Source organism: Chiloscyllium plagiosum, chromosome 7 (genome assembly GCF_004010195.1).
Source record: "Chiloscyllium plagiosum isolate BGI_BamShark_2017 chromosome 7, ASM401019v2, whole genome shotgun sequence".
NCBI classification, from domain to species: Eukaryota; Metazoa; Chordata; class Chondrichthyes; order Orectolobiformes; family Hemiscylliidae; genus Chiloscyllium; species Chiloscyllium plagiosum.
In genome coordinates, this window is record NC_057716.1 from 630,460 (window position 1) to 647,269 (window position 16,810).

Consider the following 16,810-nt stretch of genomic DNA (forward strand, 5'->3'; position numbering starts at 1 on the left):
TACTATCCAGATGTGTCATAATTTCATCCTTTATAATAGTCTCCAGCATCTTTCCCACCACTGAGGTCAGACTAAGTGGTCTATAATTTCCTGCTTTCTCTCTCCCACCTTTCTTAAAAAGTGGTACAACACTAGCCACCCTCCAATCCGCAGGAACTGATACCAAATCTATCGAACTCTGGAAAATAATCACCAATGTATCCACGATTTCTAGAGCCACCTCCTTCAGTACCCTGGGATGTAGACCATCAGGCCCCGGGGACTTATCAACCTTCAGACCTAACAGTCTCTCCAACACCAATTCCTGGCAAATATAAATTCTCTTAAGTTCAGGTCCTTCAGCCACTGTTACCTCAGGGAGATTGCTTGTGTCTTCCCCAGTGAACACAGATCTGAAGTACCAATTCAATTCTTCTGCCATTTCTTTGTTCCCCGTAATATATTTCTCTGTTTCTGTCTTCAAGGGCCCAATTTTAGTCTTAACCATTTTTTTGCCTTTCACATATCTAAAAAAGCTTTTACTATCCTCCTTTATATTTTTGGTCAGTTTACCTTCGTACCTCATGTTTTCCCTGCGTATTTCCTTCTTAGTAATCCTCTGTTGCTCTTTAAAAGCTTCCCAGTCCTCAGTTTTCCCACTTATCTTTGCTATGTTATACTTTTTCTCTTTTAACTTTATATGTTTCTTAACTTCCCTCGTCAGCCATGGCCACCCATGCCTCCTCCTGGGATCTTTCTTCCTTATTATTATGAACAGAAATTCAAGCAAATGAGCAGATAAAAAAATTGTGTGGTTGCATGTTTATTGGCACCTGCAGTTCATGAGCTAAACAATAAGTGTGGTAATAATTGACTTTTCCTCCAATTTGCTTTCCTTTCATTTGGAGATGTGTCACAATATAATCAAAGCTGCCAAGTGAATCCCACAGAGTAAGCACACTGGGCACAAAATGAGAAGAATTTCCATCTCAGAAGCTCACTGGCCACCACCAGACTCTTCTCCATGTTATTGTTCCTAACCCATCAGAGGGAATGCTTATAATATTTAATAAGTATTTTGTAAGTCAGAGTTTGCCTCCTTTTAAATATATTTCATACTATAGATTAGGATTGACATAAACATGTTTGAGTGGAAAAAAGATTTTATTATATCTAATTATAGGAAAAAGTCAATAACTCAACAACAATATGAAGCCTCTGCAATTATGCCAGAGAACAAAATAACTTATGTCAATGAGTATCCTGTGTACAGCTATGACAGAACTATCTATTGACTAAGTGGTCATTCAACACTGATATATATTGAGTACCTTTTTGTTTGTTCAATGGTTTCATTTCCTGTTCATCCACCTTCCGTCCTGCTTTGATGGCCAGTGCAGGTGTTCTTTGGTAAATTTTCCATAACAGATAATACTCAAGACACATTGAGCAGAGGTTCCAAACAGAGATAAAGCCACAGCCAATGACATCAGAGCCAAAGGTCACTATTTGACCAACTGCCATTGGAGCCAAGATATTTGTAACCTGATCAATTCTGCGCACTGTAGCATTCATATCTGTCAAGGCAGTAAAAGATTGTGAGGCTTGTGTTGTCTGGAATATAGTTTATACATTTGATATTCTTTTATTAATAACAAACAAATACTCAATAATTATTACTGTAAACCCTATTATTTTACATGAAGAAACAAATGATTCTCTAATCTTAACAACAATATTGTTAGATTGTAACATGATTATAGCTTCAATACATAGTTTTAAAAAATGAAAACATGCTTTCTGTTTCACAAGTGAATGAGGGAGTTCTAGATAAAGCACATAGATGCAAGTGATTTTTATGTCTTAGAATCATTAAGATCTACAATACTGAAAAAGGCTCTCTGGCACTTGGAGTCTGTACTAGTCAAAAACAATAACCTATTCTAATCTCATTTTCCAACACCTATCCTTGTATGACTTGGCATTGCAAGTGTACATCTAAATCCTCTTAATGTTATGAGGGTTTCCGCAGCTACAACCCTCACATGCAGGGTTCACCCACCAATGTCTGGGTGAAAAATCTTACCTCAAACCCCCGCTAAACCTCCTGCCCCTTACCTTCAATCTATGTCCCTTGGTCATTGATCCCTCTACCAGTGGGAAAAGTTTCTTCCTGTCTAACCTGTCTATGCCCTTCATAATTTTTATACTTCTGCAATATGTCCCTCCTCATTTTTCTCTACTCCAAGAAAAATAATTCCAGTATATTAAAAAAAACAAATATCTACGGGTGCTGCAAATCAGAAACACAAACAGAAATTGTTGGAAAAACTCAGTAGGTCTGGCATCTATCGAAAGAAAGCCACGTTAACATTTCAGATCCAGTGACCCTTCTTCAGAACTGATTGTAGCAATGAAACGGTTGGTGTATATGTTGACTCATGGAGAGCATTAGTAATTGGTTGGTTATGTTAGCACTGCATATGATAACAAGACATGGCGAATGGGGTTGGGGTAAGGACATGGTAGGAGGTGATCAAGCCCGAAAATTGATGAACTTGCTATTGAGTCCAGAAAGCTGCAGGTTCTCCAAGTGGAAAACAAGGTGCTATTCTTCCATCTTGCGCTGAGCTTTATTGGACCACTGCAGGAAGCTCAAGAAAGAGATGTGGTCAGGGAATATGATGGTATATTGAAGTGGCAGACAACCAGAAACTTAGGATATATCTTGCAGGCAAAACGTAAGTGTTATGCAAAGCAGTCCCCTGTCTGTGCTTCAACTCCCCAGTGTAGAGGAGACCACATTGGGAGCAGTGAATGCAGTCGACTAGATTCGCTGCTTCACCTGGAAGGTTTGTTTGGAGCTTTGAGAATGAGGAGGGAGGAAGTAAATGGGTAAAAGGGTTTATAAAATAATTAGGGGTATGGATAGGGTTAATAGACAAGGTATTTTCTCTGGTGTGGGGGTGTCCAGAATAGGTTTAGGGTGAGAGGGAAAAGATATAAAAGGGATCTAAAGGGCAACATTTTCATGCAGAGGGTAGCATGTGTATGGAATGAGCTGCTAGAGGAAGTGATGGAGGCTGGTACAATTACAACATTTAAAAGGTATATGAATGGTTATATGAATAGGAAGAGTTTAGAAGGATATATGTCAAGTGCTGGGAAATGGGACTAGATTAACTTAGCATATCTGGTCGGCATGGACGAGTTGGATGGAAGGGTCTGTTTCCGTGCTGGTACCTCTATGATTCTATGGCTATGACCTTCTGCAATTGGATAGGAATGTGCTGTAGGGGATTGGGGAGATGTTGAGACTGGTGGAGGAATGGACCAAGATGTCTCAGAAGGAACAGTCCTGCAGAAGGTTGACAAGGGAGGGGAGGGGAAAATGTGCCTGGTGGTGAATCCTGCTGGAGGTGGTGGAGATGGCAGTTAACAATCCTTTGGATGTGAAACTGAAAGAATGGATAGAGTCTTTGCAAGAAGCAGAGTATGAGGAATGTATAGTTAAGATAACTGTGGGAGTCTGTTGTTTGTAGTGTATTTGCTGGCCAGTCTATCCCCAGAAATGGAAACAGAAATGTTGAGGAAGAGATGAGAGGAATCAGAGATAGACCGGGCAAAGGTGAAAGCAGGGTGGAATTTGGAAGCAAAATTGACAAACTTTTCCAATTCCAAACAAGTGACAAAAGCAGTACTGATGATGTCATCTGGAGAAAGAGTTGTGGGTTGGGGGCCAGAACAGGATTGGAACAAGGAATGTTTATGTACCCCATGAAGAGACAGGCATTACTGGGGCCCATATGGGTACCCATGGCCACATCTTTGACCTGAAGGAAGTGAAAGGAGTTAAAGGAGAAGTTGTTCAGGGTGAGGATGGGCTTGGCCAGGCAGAGGAGGGAAGTGGATGAGGACCATTCAAGCCTATTTTCCAGGAAGAATTTGAGAGCTCTGAGACTATCCGTGATAAAGAGGATGTCGCTTGTGCTCATGAAATGGAAATTTTGAAACTGATGTAAAGCATCAGAAGAATCAGAGGTATAAATGAGAAAGGAGACAAGGAGAGAAAAATCAAGTTGAGGTAGGAAGCAATGATTTCCGTGGGGTAGGAGCAGGCATAAACAATCAATCTGCCTGGGAAATCCTGTTTATAGTTTTTGGAAAAAAGACTTTCTCTCCACAATTGCTTCCAGACCTGCTAAGTTTCTCCAGCAATTTCTGTTTGTGTCCCAGTTTATTCAATCTCTCTTCATAACAAAATCTCTCTAGTCCAGGCAACCTCTTGGTAAATCTCCTCTAGCCCCTCTCCAATGCAACCACATCCTTCCTATAATGTGGATACCAGAACTGCACACAATACTCCAGCTCTAGGCTAACCAATATTTTATACAGTTCCAGCATAACCTCCCTGCTCTTAAATTCTATGCCTCAGATAATTTAGACAAATATCCCATAAGCCTTCATAACCACCTTGTCTACCTGTCCTGTTGCGTTAAGGGATGGGTCCCACTGATCCTTGGTGCTTCCCAGGTTCCCACTGTTCTTTTCTGTCCTGCATCACCTCATAATTATCTGCACTGAATTCCATTTGCTATTAATCGGCCCACCTGACTAGCCCATCTATGTCACCTTGTAATCTAAGAGTATTCTCCTATTTACTACTCTGGCAATTTTCATATTGTCTTCAAGCTTACTGATCAATCCTCCTCTATTGAAGTCTAAATCATTTACATATACCATAAAATGAGAGGGCTCCCACAGTGACCTCTGTGAAACACCACTAGACACAGGCTTCCAGTCACAAAAACACCCTTGACCATCACCCTCTGCTTCCTGCCATTCAGCTGTTTCTGGATCCAATTTACCACATTTCCTTGGATCCCAAGAACTCTTACTATTACTATCACTCTCTCACTCGGGACCTTATCAAAAGTCTGGCTGAAATCCAAGGAGACTACATCAAATGCATTGTCTTCATCTACACACCTGGTTACCTCATTGAAAAATTCAATCTGTTAGTCAGGCATGACATCCCCTAACAAAACCATGCTGACTGTTCTTCATTAATCCCTGCCTCTCCAAGTATAGATTAATTTTGTCTCTCAGCATCCAATAGATTCCCCACCACAGAGGTTAGAATGACTGGTCTGTAGTTTTCTGGATTATCCCTTGCTCCCTTCTTGATTAATGGTAGAACATTTGCTGCTCTCCAATCTCCTGAAATTTCACCTGTGGTCAGGAAGGAATTGAAAATTATTGCCAATGTGCCTGCTATTTCTTCCCTTGCCTCACTCAACAGCCCAGGATACATTTCATCCAACCCTGGAGAGTGAATCCTGCCAGGCCACTCACAACCTCCTCTTTGTCTACGCTAATTTCTTCAAGTCTATTACAGTCGTTCTCCCTGAATTCTATACTCACATCATCCCTCTCACTAGTGAACACCGATACAAAGTATTCACTTTGAACTTTTAATATGGGTCAAATTCTTTTTACAACAGCAGATAAGTTGGTTGCCATTGAGGACTAACTACCAAAAGTAATAAAGTTTGAAATATTATCAGTAAAGGCTTACTGATTAAGGCTTACTCATTAAAGGCCTTTATACAGGTCAATGATTGCATAGTCATTTTTAAGCCATAAGTGAGCTCACTTGTGCTGCTTCTGAATTAAGTTCTGTTTTATCTGTTGTTCTTCATTATTAAAAATCAACATTTAAAAATTCTGGGGGGGCTTTTGTCCCCATGATCAGATATGATCTCTCTGAATGGGCAGAACAGGCTCAAACAGTTGACCTACTCCTGTTCCTTTGGTCCCCCAAAACCAGCCAAATGCTAATTCCTTTCTTTAATCATTTCATAGAATTTCAAAGAATCCCTGTGGAAGCAGGCCATTCAGCCCATCAGGTCTACACCAAACCTCTGAAGAGCTTCCCACCCAGCACCATCCCCTATCCCTATAACCCTGCATTGCTCATGGCTAACCCACCTAGCCTATACATCCCAGGGTACAATGGGCAATTTAGCATGACCAATCCATCTAACCTGCATACCTTTGGACTGTGGGAGGAAACCAGAGCATCCGGAGGAAACCCACGCAGACGCTGGAAGAATATGCAAACTCCACACATCACCCCATAGTCACAAAGAGCCAAACATAAGTTTCAATTTTGTTCAGCTTTCCAACTCTTGCCCCTGAGTTGGAACTTTGTGGGGTCAATGCCATTCTATGATTTGTTTACAATAGTTTGATCATTTGGGCTATCATTGTTTAGAGGCTTTGTCTTTCAAAATTCAATCAGGTAAAGTACAATATAACATTATCTAAAGCGCAAGGGAATATGCGTTCAGGATTTTGAATAAATATCTTCAAAAAGTGATCTGGACATTCGTTTCATTTACTGTCTGTAGGAATTTGATGTGCATTAGGAGGCTTGAATCAAGGTTATAGGTTCGGAAGGGAAATGAGGTACTGTGGGCACTGGAAACCAGGGAGAATTGATTGAAAATGGCAGGTCACCAAAATCCTTAATGAGCTGAGGGCACAGCAAGATTGCAGAAAGCAAAGAACAGCAAGTACAGCACACATATAATTAATTGTAATAATATACACAAAATTCTGGGCTTTGTCTCTGCCAGGTCAAGTAACCTTACACTCTACGTTGTGTAGAGCAGGAGATCACTGGAAGATCACAAGATGCTTGATCTGCTAAAACTGATGTACAGCTTTCTCTGAACTGCAAGATCTCTCTAGTCTGCCAAACATTATGCAACTAAATTGAAATCACCAGATTTCCACTTCTACAGACCAACTGTTAACTTTCCTGTGCTGTACTAGGCACTTGCTTAGTTTGACTCTGCTTTAATTGCAGCTTCAATAACTGCTCCCTGTAGTATTCTATAATAAACCTTAAATCAAATAGAGACATTTATTAGTTATGAATTGTCACTAACTGAGATACAACTGATCAGCATTTTCTATACCCCAATGCTTACTGTTCAAGATTGAAACCTATTCATTCCACTGTACCTTCCGTAACCTCAGTTAGGCAACTCTGCTAACAATTGAACAACTGGCCTGATTTAACAATGGGACCATCATTGAGGGCCTAGCATCCTTCCTACTCAGTTCCATGATTCTCTATAAGCCAATTAACCAACGAATAGGGTAAACTTTGCTGAATACACAATTGAAAATTTAACAACCAACTAAATGCTTTAATATGCTTTGAATGTGGGTCAGGTCGCTCATGGGAGCTGTAGTGGCACAGTGGTAGTGTTGCTACCTTGTGACCTAGGTTCAAGTCACACCTGCTCCAGAGGTGTAATAACAACATATCAGAATTGGTTGATCAGGAGAACATCTGCAAGTGGGTCACTCTTCATATCAACTTTAAAAGAAACCTCACCTACGAATGTGTATAGTCAGTCCACATATGTTCCACTCTTTGAAAGCGGTTCTCTATAAGTTTCCATAATACTTTACTTCGTATTCATAAGTGACAGTGGTGTGAAGTGTTCACTGATGTGCACATATCATCACAAGGATTTCATTGGGAATGTTCTAAATGCTTTTGATCATATGAGGGCAAATTAGACAGCAAGGGGTAATACTGTTCTTACTGTGAACTTGCAAAGTATAAACAATAATTAATATGACAAATAAACCACAATAAAATAATGATCTGGCCATATATATGTTGAGAATTGCATTAATGTTGCTCATTATTAGTAATAATGCATTATTATGCTTGCTCCTTTGTCTAATATTTTGAAAGCTATCAAAAACAATTATATTTCACTTGAATTAATTGCACTCAGGAACTGAAGGGATCTGAACTTTATTTCATGGATGCTTTCTTGCCATGAATTCTGGCAAGTTATCTCATGCAGTCCTCCACTGCTCACCTCATTTTGTATACACACCACGTTCCTTTGGTGCTGCACTCTTTTGTATCTGACGGCATAAAGGTAGCATGGTGACAGTTCATTGCAACTCAAGTTGTAAATTCATTGCTTCTTTAAATTACTGACTGCCTGACTGACTGTCTTTGTAACTGCAACTATAAGAATGAAGATAAACAGGCAATCAGTTCTCACTACCATATCATGTTAGAACCCAGTTTGAATGAACGCTACTCTTTGCCTAATACATGGCACATTGTTATTGTTCAATGTGGGAGGATCACTTGTTACAAAGCCTTCAAGTAATTGATCAGGTTAACTTTAATTGAACAAGGGGAAATCAAAGAAAGGAACGAGTGGAAAAGCTACATTTGCTTTGGGAATAAATAGGGGCTTACTGCCTTGCACACAACAACAAATTACAGCCAATGCATGATAACTTCACCTAATTCCCATCTCTTGGAGCCAAGTGTCTGACTTGTTGCACCCAAAGCTGCCCTGCTCTGTCAAGCTGAAGGTAAAGTTCCTTCTGCAATGCCTAAGGGCAGGAGATGACATACTGGTATTATCATGAAACTATTAATCCAGTAACTCAGCAAATGTTCTGGGGACCTGGATTCAAATTTAAATTCAATAAAAAATATCTGCAATTGAGAATCTACTGATGATCATGAAATCATTGCTGATTGTTGGAAAAATCCATCTGGTTCACTAATGTCCTTCAGGGAAGGAAACCTGCTATCCTCATCTGGTATGGCCTGCATGTGACTCCAGAGCCACAGCAGTGAGGTTGACTCTCAACTGCCCTCTGAAATGGCCTAGCGAGCCACTCAGTTGTATCAATCACTACAAAGTTTCAACAAAGAAATTAAATGGATCACCTGGCATTGACCTAGGCACTGGAAAAGACAATGGCAGAAACAGCAAAGTCCTTCTTACTAACAACTGGGGGTTCATGAGAAAACTGGGAGAGCTGCCTCACAGTCTAGTCAAGCAACAGTCTGACATAGTCATACTCGTGGAATCATACCTTACAGACAATGTCCAGACACTACATCACCATCCCTGGATATATCCTGTCCCATCAGCAGGACAGACCCAGAAGAGGTGGCAGCACAGGGTTTTACGTTCAGGGGGGAGTTACCTTGGGAATTCACAACAACATGGCTTCAGCCTAAACAGGGCAAAGAAACCTCCTACTGATTACTATATACCATCCTCCCTTGGGTGATGAATCAGTACTCCTTCATGTTACACTTGGAGGAAGCACTGAGAGTGGTAAGAGCACAAAATATTCTCAGGGTGGGGGTTTTCAATGTCCAAAACCAAGTGGCTCATCAGCAACATTACTGATTGAGCTGATCAGGTCCTAAAGGACATAACTGCTAGACAAGGTCTACAGCAGGTGGTGAGGGAACCAACAAGTGGGAAAAACATACTTGATGATGTCCTTACTAATCTGCCAGGTGTAGATGCATCTATCCATGACAGTATTAGTAAAAACCACTGCACAATCCTTGTGGAGGTGAAGTCCACATTGAAATACCCTCCATTGCAATGTGTGGTGCTATCACCATGTTAAATGGAATAGACTTTAAACAGATCTAGCAACTCAAGACTGGGCATACATGAGGTACTGTGGGATATTAACAGCAGCAGATTTGTACTCCAGCACAATCTGTAACCTCATGGACCAGCATATCCTCCACTCAAACATTACCATCAAGCCAGGGGATCAACCCTGGTTGAATAGAGAGTACAGGAGGGCATGCCAGAAGCAGCACTAGCCATTCCTCAAACTGAGGTATGAACCTGGTGAAACCACCAAACAGGACGACTTGACTGTCAAACATCATAAGCAGCAAGTGATAGACAGAGATAAGTGATCCCACAACCATCAGATCAGATTTAAGCTCTACAGTCCTGCCCCATCCAGTCATGAGTGGTGGTGGAGGAGGAGACTCCACAATGATATAAAAGCCCAACATATCAGGGCAAAGAATAAGACTGAAGCATTTGCAGCAATTTTCAACCAAAGTGCCAAGTGGCTGATCCATCTCAGCCTCTTCCTATTGTCACCAGCATCACAGATGCCAGTCTTCAACCAATTTGATTCATTCCACATGATCTCAAGAAACTGTTGAAGGTGCTGGATACTGCAATGGTTATGGGCCCTGACAACATTACGGCCAGAGTACTCAAGACTTGTGCTCCAGAACATGCCTTTCTTCGAATCAAACTCTTTAGGTACAGTTACAACACTGGCATTTAACCAAAAATATGAAAAATTGCCCAGGGATGTCAAGTATATATAAAGCAGGACATAATCCAACCTGACTAATTGCTGCACCATCAGTTTACTCTCAATCATCAGTGTAGTGATGGAAGTGTCATCAACAGAGCTGTCAAGCAGCATTTGCTCAGCAATAACCTGCTCAGTGACACCCAGTTTGTGTTCCACCAGGGCCACTCAGCCTCTGACCTCATTACAGCCTTGGTTCAAACATGGACAAAAGAGCTGAATTCCAGAGGTGAGGGGAGAGTGACAGCCCTTGCCATCAAGCCTACATTCGATCAAATGTTGCATCAAGGAACCCTAGCAAAACTGGATCAAAGGGATAAATCTCTCTCGTGATTAGAGTCATACCTGGCAATTTCAATGACTGACATATCATCTAGAAGGATGAGAGCAGAAGGTGCATGGGAGCATCACTATCTGGGAAGTATTAGTCTAGTGATATTATTGCTGGAGTATTAATCCAGAAACTCATGATTTGGAGGAGCCGGTGTTGGACTGGGGTGGACAAAGTTAAAAAACACACACCAGGTTATAGTCTAACAGGGTTTATTCAGAAGCACTAGCTTTCAGAGTGTTGCTTCTTCATCAGGTGGTTTTGAAGCAGGTTCATAAGACTCAGAATTTATAGCAAAAGATTACAGTATCATGCAGCTCAAATGATATATTGAACAAACCTAGATTATCTTTCATCTTTTAGAATGGGTTTGTTAGTTTCTATCCCTGTTCTGCAAAGGTTCAGGACTGAATAATCCAACCATATCCAGTCTTCCGACTAGCTTTCGAAGCAGTGTTAGTATCTCCGAATAAACCTGTTGGACTATAACCTGTTGTTGTGTGATTGTTCACTCCTTTAATTAGAGATGAAATGTTGTACTGATGTAAAGTTGGATACAGTGATTGCTGATACAATAGCTGGCATCCTCATGCATAGTTTTCTGCATTTGATCACAGGCCTACTGTATATGAACTGAATTGGAGAGAGGGAAGGGCATGTACAGCCCTGTAGTGTAACATGCCTAAATTGCAACACTGCTGATTAATTTGATATAATTGTATTGCTGTTGCTTGAAAGAATCCAAAAGAATAACTGTTGGAGACTCATCACATTGACAATCTGCATCCAGAGTCAATGCTCTTGGGTGGACTAAATCTGAAAATAGATCTTTAAAAAATCCATGTTGCCAGTCAAAGATTTTTAAAATGGAAGACTTTAGAGATAAATATTTAACACAAATGTTTAAACACTCTATGAAACAGGGTGGAAGCAATTTTACTAAAGCCAAGTTAATGTAGACTTTGGAATTAAACAGTTTTGGTTAAATATATATTACTTATATTATTTTCCATATATTAAATATATAGAAAAATATATTGGATGTTTGAGTTTCACTGTTTAATCTTCATGAAAAAGGAATCTTTTACCTGCTTCTTAGAAATTTTACCCATAACATTCAACTCCCTCAGAAACTGGAGACATTGGAGGAAATCTATCAATGCATATTGAATGTGGCCTGTTAGGTGTGGTGGAATTTATATTTTTTCATTCCCCAATTTTTGATTCACAGAACTGAAAGTATTGCAGAACATATGTCGGGAATGCATCTTGGTTCAGTTCTTTACAAGAGATGAAGTTCAGAAAGACGTTATAACAAGCAAAAAATAGATTTAGTTCCATATAAAGTATTGGTCCTGAAGGGGTTAATGTTCACATCGTCTGTGAGTGACCACTGCAGCTTTCAAAGGAAGCAGACGTGGCTGTACCAGCCCTCGAAGATGCTAGTAATTATTCCTGACTAAATGTAGTTGCATTTACTGCTATCATGCAATAAACCTATTTGTATCAACAAAACAATGTCTGTTCACCTCATTCTGTCCAGCATAATGTTTTAGTTGGGAGATGATTATTCTTTCAATAATAATTCCTATCTTTATCATCCACACTTTAAGTAAAATTCAGTTTCAACTGAGAATATATTAACTAATTTGAAAACAAAGACTCTAAGGTTACATATTATGCATTTCTATATAAACATAATAATCCAATTTTAAGCATACTACAGCTTTAATATGTCCACTGAGGCCCAAATCAAACCATGTCTATCTAGGACTGTCATAAACTAATCTTGTGTTGTTTTTGCAATACAGTTCTAAATTTAAAAGAACAAGCGTTTTTAAAATTGACTTCATGTTACAGTAAATTGATATGGATGCTTCCTGAAGTAGTACATCTTGTAACTTTTAAACAATTTCCATTTTATAAGTGATTTATTAATTGTTCTTCCTCTTTCACCCTTCCTCTTTTATAAGACTGACAGCTATTGCTGGGGTACAACTTCACAGAGGTAGAAGAAATGCCTCATAACCAAATTAAATTTTGCCTGAGTCTAATATCTGCACTAGCGCTCTACCTGACAGGAGTTACAAAGAATATACCTACAAACAGAAGTTGGGCTTCAAGATCATGAAGGTGAATAGCTGTCATCACTGCTACTGGCATATTCAGAACCAGGAATCAAGCTGGGTCTGTTACATTTTTACATTCCCAACCAAAGTTGTTGTAGAGTGAATATGATTGAAGTTTAAAGGTGCAACCTGCTCTATAATTTCAATCTTCCCTGCTAGTTCATGCATATGCTATGCAGATTGAAATACAAAAGTGCCATTTTAACCGATCATAAACAAACTTAGCAATAATTATCCTTGAATAAATCTATTGGGAAATATCAGGGCTTTGACTTGACTTATCATAGATTCGTTCTTTGCAAAAGGTGCAAGATAAAACAAAGAATGACCCTGCAAAGAACATAATATCAACAATGCTGCAAAGTCCTGCTAGCATTGGCACGGGTTATTTATTAACAAGTGATTAGATGTGTAAGAATATTCTGCCAGCAGATAAAACTACACAATGTAAAAACTGAATTACAAGCCAGCCTGCACTTGTCTTTTGATCTGCGTGGTGTAGGGTGTTATGATCCTTTTAATTGAAACTTGAAAGGGTTTCACGACAAACAAGAGTCAGACAAAAAGTAGATCAAGCTGCAGATTGATCAAAAATGAACAAATGTTTCTGTGCAATTCTCGGATGCAGGCTCTTCATGTTGCTTTAGGAATGAGGTGTGCAGCACTTACCTGCCAACCTGCTTCTGTCTTCTCCTGCAACAACAACAACCCAGTCTCTCTGAATTGTGATTCCCATAGCAGTACTTGCTAGATTTGCAATGTTGGCAATGGTAATAACCAGAATGTAGCAGAATGTCTAAAGAAGAGAAAATGAGAAATGCAGTTGATTTAATAGATCCATATTTATATATCTTTTTTAGAATAACATCAATAACACACAGTATTTTTCTTTTATCAGATACTATTTTGTCTCAAATCATTGATGTCCATCAAGGGCTTCTAGTAAATAATTAGATATCTGAGGTATGTCCTGCTTATGTTTGTCTTTGAACTAGCAATTGCAACTTGTTCTCTGGATATTGCACTCCAAACCTAAAATTCTGGTCACCGTCTTTGGAAAGGTTACATGATTCAGATAAGAGAAAAGAGTAACCTGACCCACTAATATTAGCTGTCTGTACAATGACAGAGACCCACAGAACTTTGGATCAATAATGTGGAAGACTAGCTAAAAACAGCTTCATCTGAAAGTTATCAAAGTTTCTGACTAATAGGCACAGTAGGCTTTTTCCTATTACTTTTAAGAATCCAACTTTGACAGTAATTTGAAAATGCACAAGAATTTCCTGACAATATACGCCTTCGATTTAATGCAAACACAGTAAGCAAGAATTACGTTTTGTGTCAGCATAACCTTTCTCACGACCTGCACTGATAGAATTTTGTAATGAGTGGGGAAATTGCTAGTTTGCTAAAACAGTGGACAATGGCAACCTGCAAATGCATTCACTCTGTTCTACAGCAGTACAATAGCCTAAAGGAAGTTGATTTAAAACAGGACAACAAAAGTACTATAAAGTGTTGGAAACAATTTAAATTATTATCACACACTCATAACTCTGGATGTTACCAGAGAAATAATAGCATTTTGGTACATGTGCAGTGAAGTGTATTATCCAGAAATTTTGATGACAGACTTCTCCATTTGGATATGTTCAGGATTATTTCTTTCTCATTTTGTGGGGACCAACAAAGGAGCTCTGAGTTTGGCTTTCAGAATGCATTTGTATCTAAGTTTGTAATGGCCTATGTTGTGAATTCCTGTGCTCAGCCGGGTGCAGAACACTGCCATTGGCATGCAGGAATGTTCCATGCAATTAACATGATTGACTCAATGAAGCAGAGCACAGAAGGGCATGCTGTCAATACAAGTGATGCGACACCTTGCAAGGACTTCGGTGTTAAGTATTTTGGTCTCCAACTTGCTGTTGCAAAAACATTATAATGGAGCCTTTCCAATGACAACACTTCCTTTCTGGATGTGGGGCCCTAAACTCACAATATTCCAAACACAGTCTGACCAGAGTCTCATATACCCTCAGCAGTACATCTCTGCTGTTGTACTCTTGCCCTCTTGAAATGAAGCTAACATTACATTTGCCTTCCTAGCTACAACCTGAACCTGCATGTCAACCTGAAGAGAATCCTTAACTAAGATTCCCTTTGTGCTTCAGATTTGTGAAGCCATTCCCTGTTTAGAAATAATCTAGGGCTCTGGTCTTTCTGCCAAAGTGCACACCTTCCCAAATTTTATTCTATCTCCACGTCTTTGCTCACTCTCCTAGCCTGTCCATGTCCTTCTGCAGCCTCCCTACTTCCTCAACACTACTTCCCTCCATCTATCTTTGTGTTATCTGCAAACTTAGCAAAATGCCCTCAGTTCCTTCATCCAGATTGTTAATATATAATGTGAATAATTGTGCCCCACAATACTCAGGCTTGCAGTCCTTCATCAGTCACCAGCTTCCATCTTTTACTAGACCCCTTTATCACTAATCTCTGCCTACTGTCAGTCAGGGAGAAAGTGAGGTCTGCAGATGCTGGAGATCAAAGTTGAAACTTTATTGCTGGAACAGCACAGCAGGTCAGGCAGCATCCAGGGAACAGGAGATTCGACGTTTCGGGCACAGGCCCTTCTTCAGGACTGACTACTGTCAGTCAGCCAATTCTCTATCCATGCCAGTACCTTGCCCCTAACACCTTATTTTATTTAACAGATTCCTGTGTAGCACCTTGTGAAAGGCCTTCTAGAAATACAAATAGATCATGTCTATTGGCTCTCCTTTGTCTACCTTGTTCATTACCTCCTCTATGATTTCTAACAGATTTGCCAGGCATGACCTCCCCTTGATAAAGTCATGCTGATTTAGCCCTATTTAGCATGCACTTTCAAGAACTGCACAATCTCATCCTTAATAATGGACTCTAAAATCCTAACGGGGAGAAAGTGAGGACTGCAGATGCTGGAGATCAGAGCTGAAAAATGTGTTGCTGGAACAGCGCAGCAGGTCAGGCAGCATCCAAGGAACAGGAGAATCGACGTTTCGGGCATAAGCCTGAAGAAGGGTCTTCGATTCTCCTGCTCCTTTGATGCTGCCTGACCTGCTGCGCTTTTCCAGCAACACATTTTTCAGCTCTAAAATCCTAACATCAACCAAGGTCAGGCTAACTGGTCTATAATTTCCTGTCTTCTGCCTCCCCTTCTTCTTAGAACACAGCAAGCCAGGCAGCATCAGGAGGTGTAGAAGTCAATGTTTCAGGTGTAACCCATCTTCAGGAGTGGGGGTGGGTCTGTGACTCCCTTCCTAGGCCCTCCCCCTCACTGCCACGGCTCCCTGCCACCAACCGGATCCATTCCTCCCATTGACCAACCAGGTCATACCCTCTACCTGTCTTCACCTATCCCCAATTCACCACCCTGCTCTGCCTCCCCCTTTATCTGCAGCTTTCCCCAGCCTCAGTCTTGAAGAAGGGTTACACCCAAAACGTCGACTTCTGCACCTCCTGATGCTTCCTGGATTGCTGTGTACTTCCAGCCTCCTGCCTGTTTATTTTGGATTCCAGCATCTGCAGCTTTTTGACCCCCTCATCTTAAACAGAAGTGTTACATTAGCCATTTTTCAGTTCTTTGGGGCCCTCCCTGACTCCAGTAATTCTTGAAAGATCACCATCAATTTCTCTGTTAACTCTTTCAGAACTCTGGGGTTTAGACCATATGGTCCAGGTGATTTATCCACCTTCAGACCTTTCAGATATCTCAGCACTTTCTCCTTAGTGATGGCCACTAAACTCACCTCTGCCCCTTGATTCTCTTGAAAGTCGGGTATGTTGCTGGTGTCTTCTACTATGAAAACTGATGCAAAGTACCTATTCAGTTCCTCCATTATTTCTTTATTCCCCATTATTACTTCTCCAGCCTCATTTTCCAGTGGTCCAATGTCGATTCTTTCTTCCCTCTTATCTTTTAGATATCTACAAAGCTTTTGCAAACTTGTTTTATTGTATCAGCTAGCTTACTTTTATATTTCATCTTCTTTCCATTTATTGCTTTTTCAATCATCCTCTGGTGGTTTTTAACAGTTTCCAAATCACTAATGTTCAACACATCATATGCTTTTTCTTTACTTTTATGCTGTCCCGGATTTCCCTTGTCAGCCATGGG

General features: G+C 40.2%; 1 protein-coding gene and 1 long non-coding RNA gene across 2 annotated transcripts in view; one reads left to right on the forward strand and one right to left on the reverse strand.

The window, feature by feature from the left end:
- Positions 1–11,823, forward strand: part of LOC122551242 — a 36,743-nt gene extending 24,920 nt beyond the window's left edge. Inside the window, exon 3 of the long non-coding RNA XR_006312064.1 lies at positions 11,751–11,823. This is a non-coding gene — a long non-coding RNA (uncharacterized LOC122551242). The remainder of the gene's footprint in view (positions 1–11,750) is intronic.
- slc40a1 (solute carrier family 40 member 1) overlaps positions 1–16,810 on the reverse strand; it is a 59,493-nt gene that overhangs the window by 11,146 nt on the left and 31,537 nt on the right. Inside the window, exons 5-6 of the mRNA XM_043692831.1 lie at positions 13,318–13,444; positions 1,311–1,556 (exon numbers count right to left, since the gene is read on the reverse strand). Of these exons, the coding sequence (XP_043548766.1) occupies positions 1,311–1,556; positions 13,318–13,444 (373 nt within the window). The remainder of the gene's footprint in view (positions 1–1,310; positions 1,557–13,317; positions 13,445–16,810) is intronic.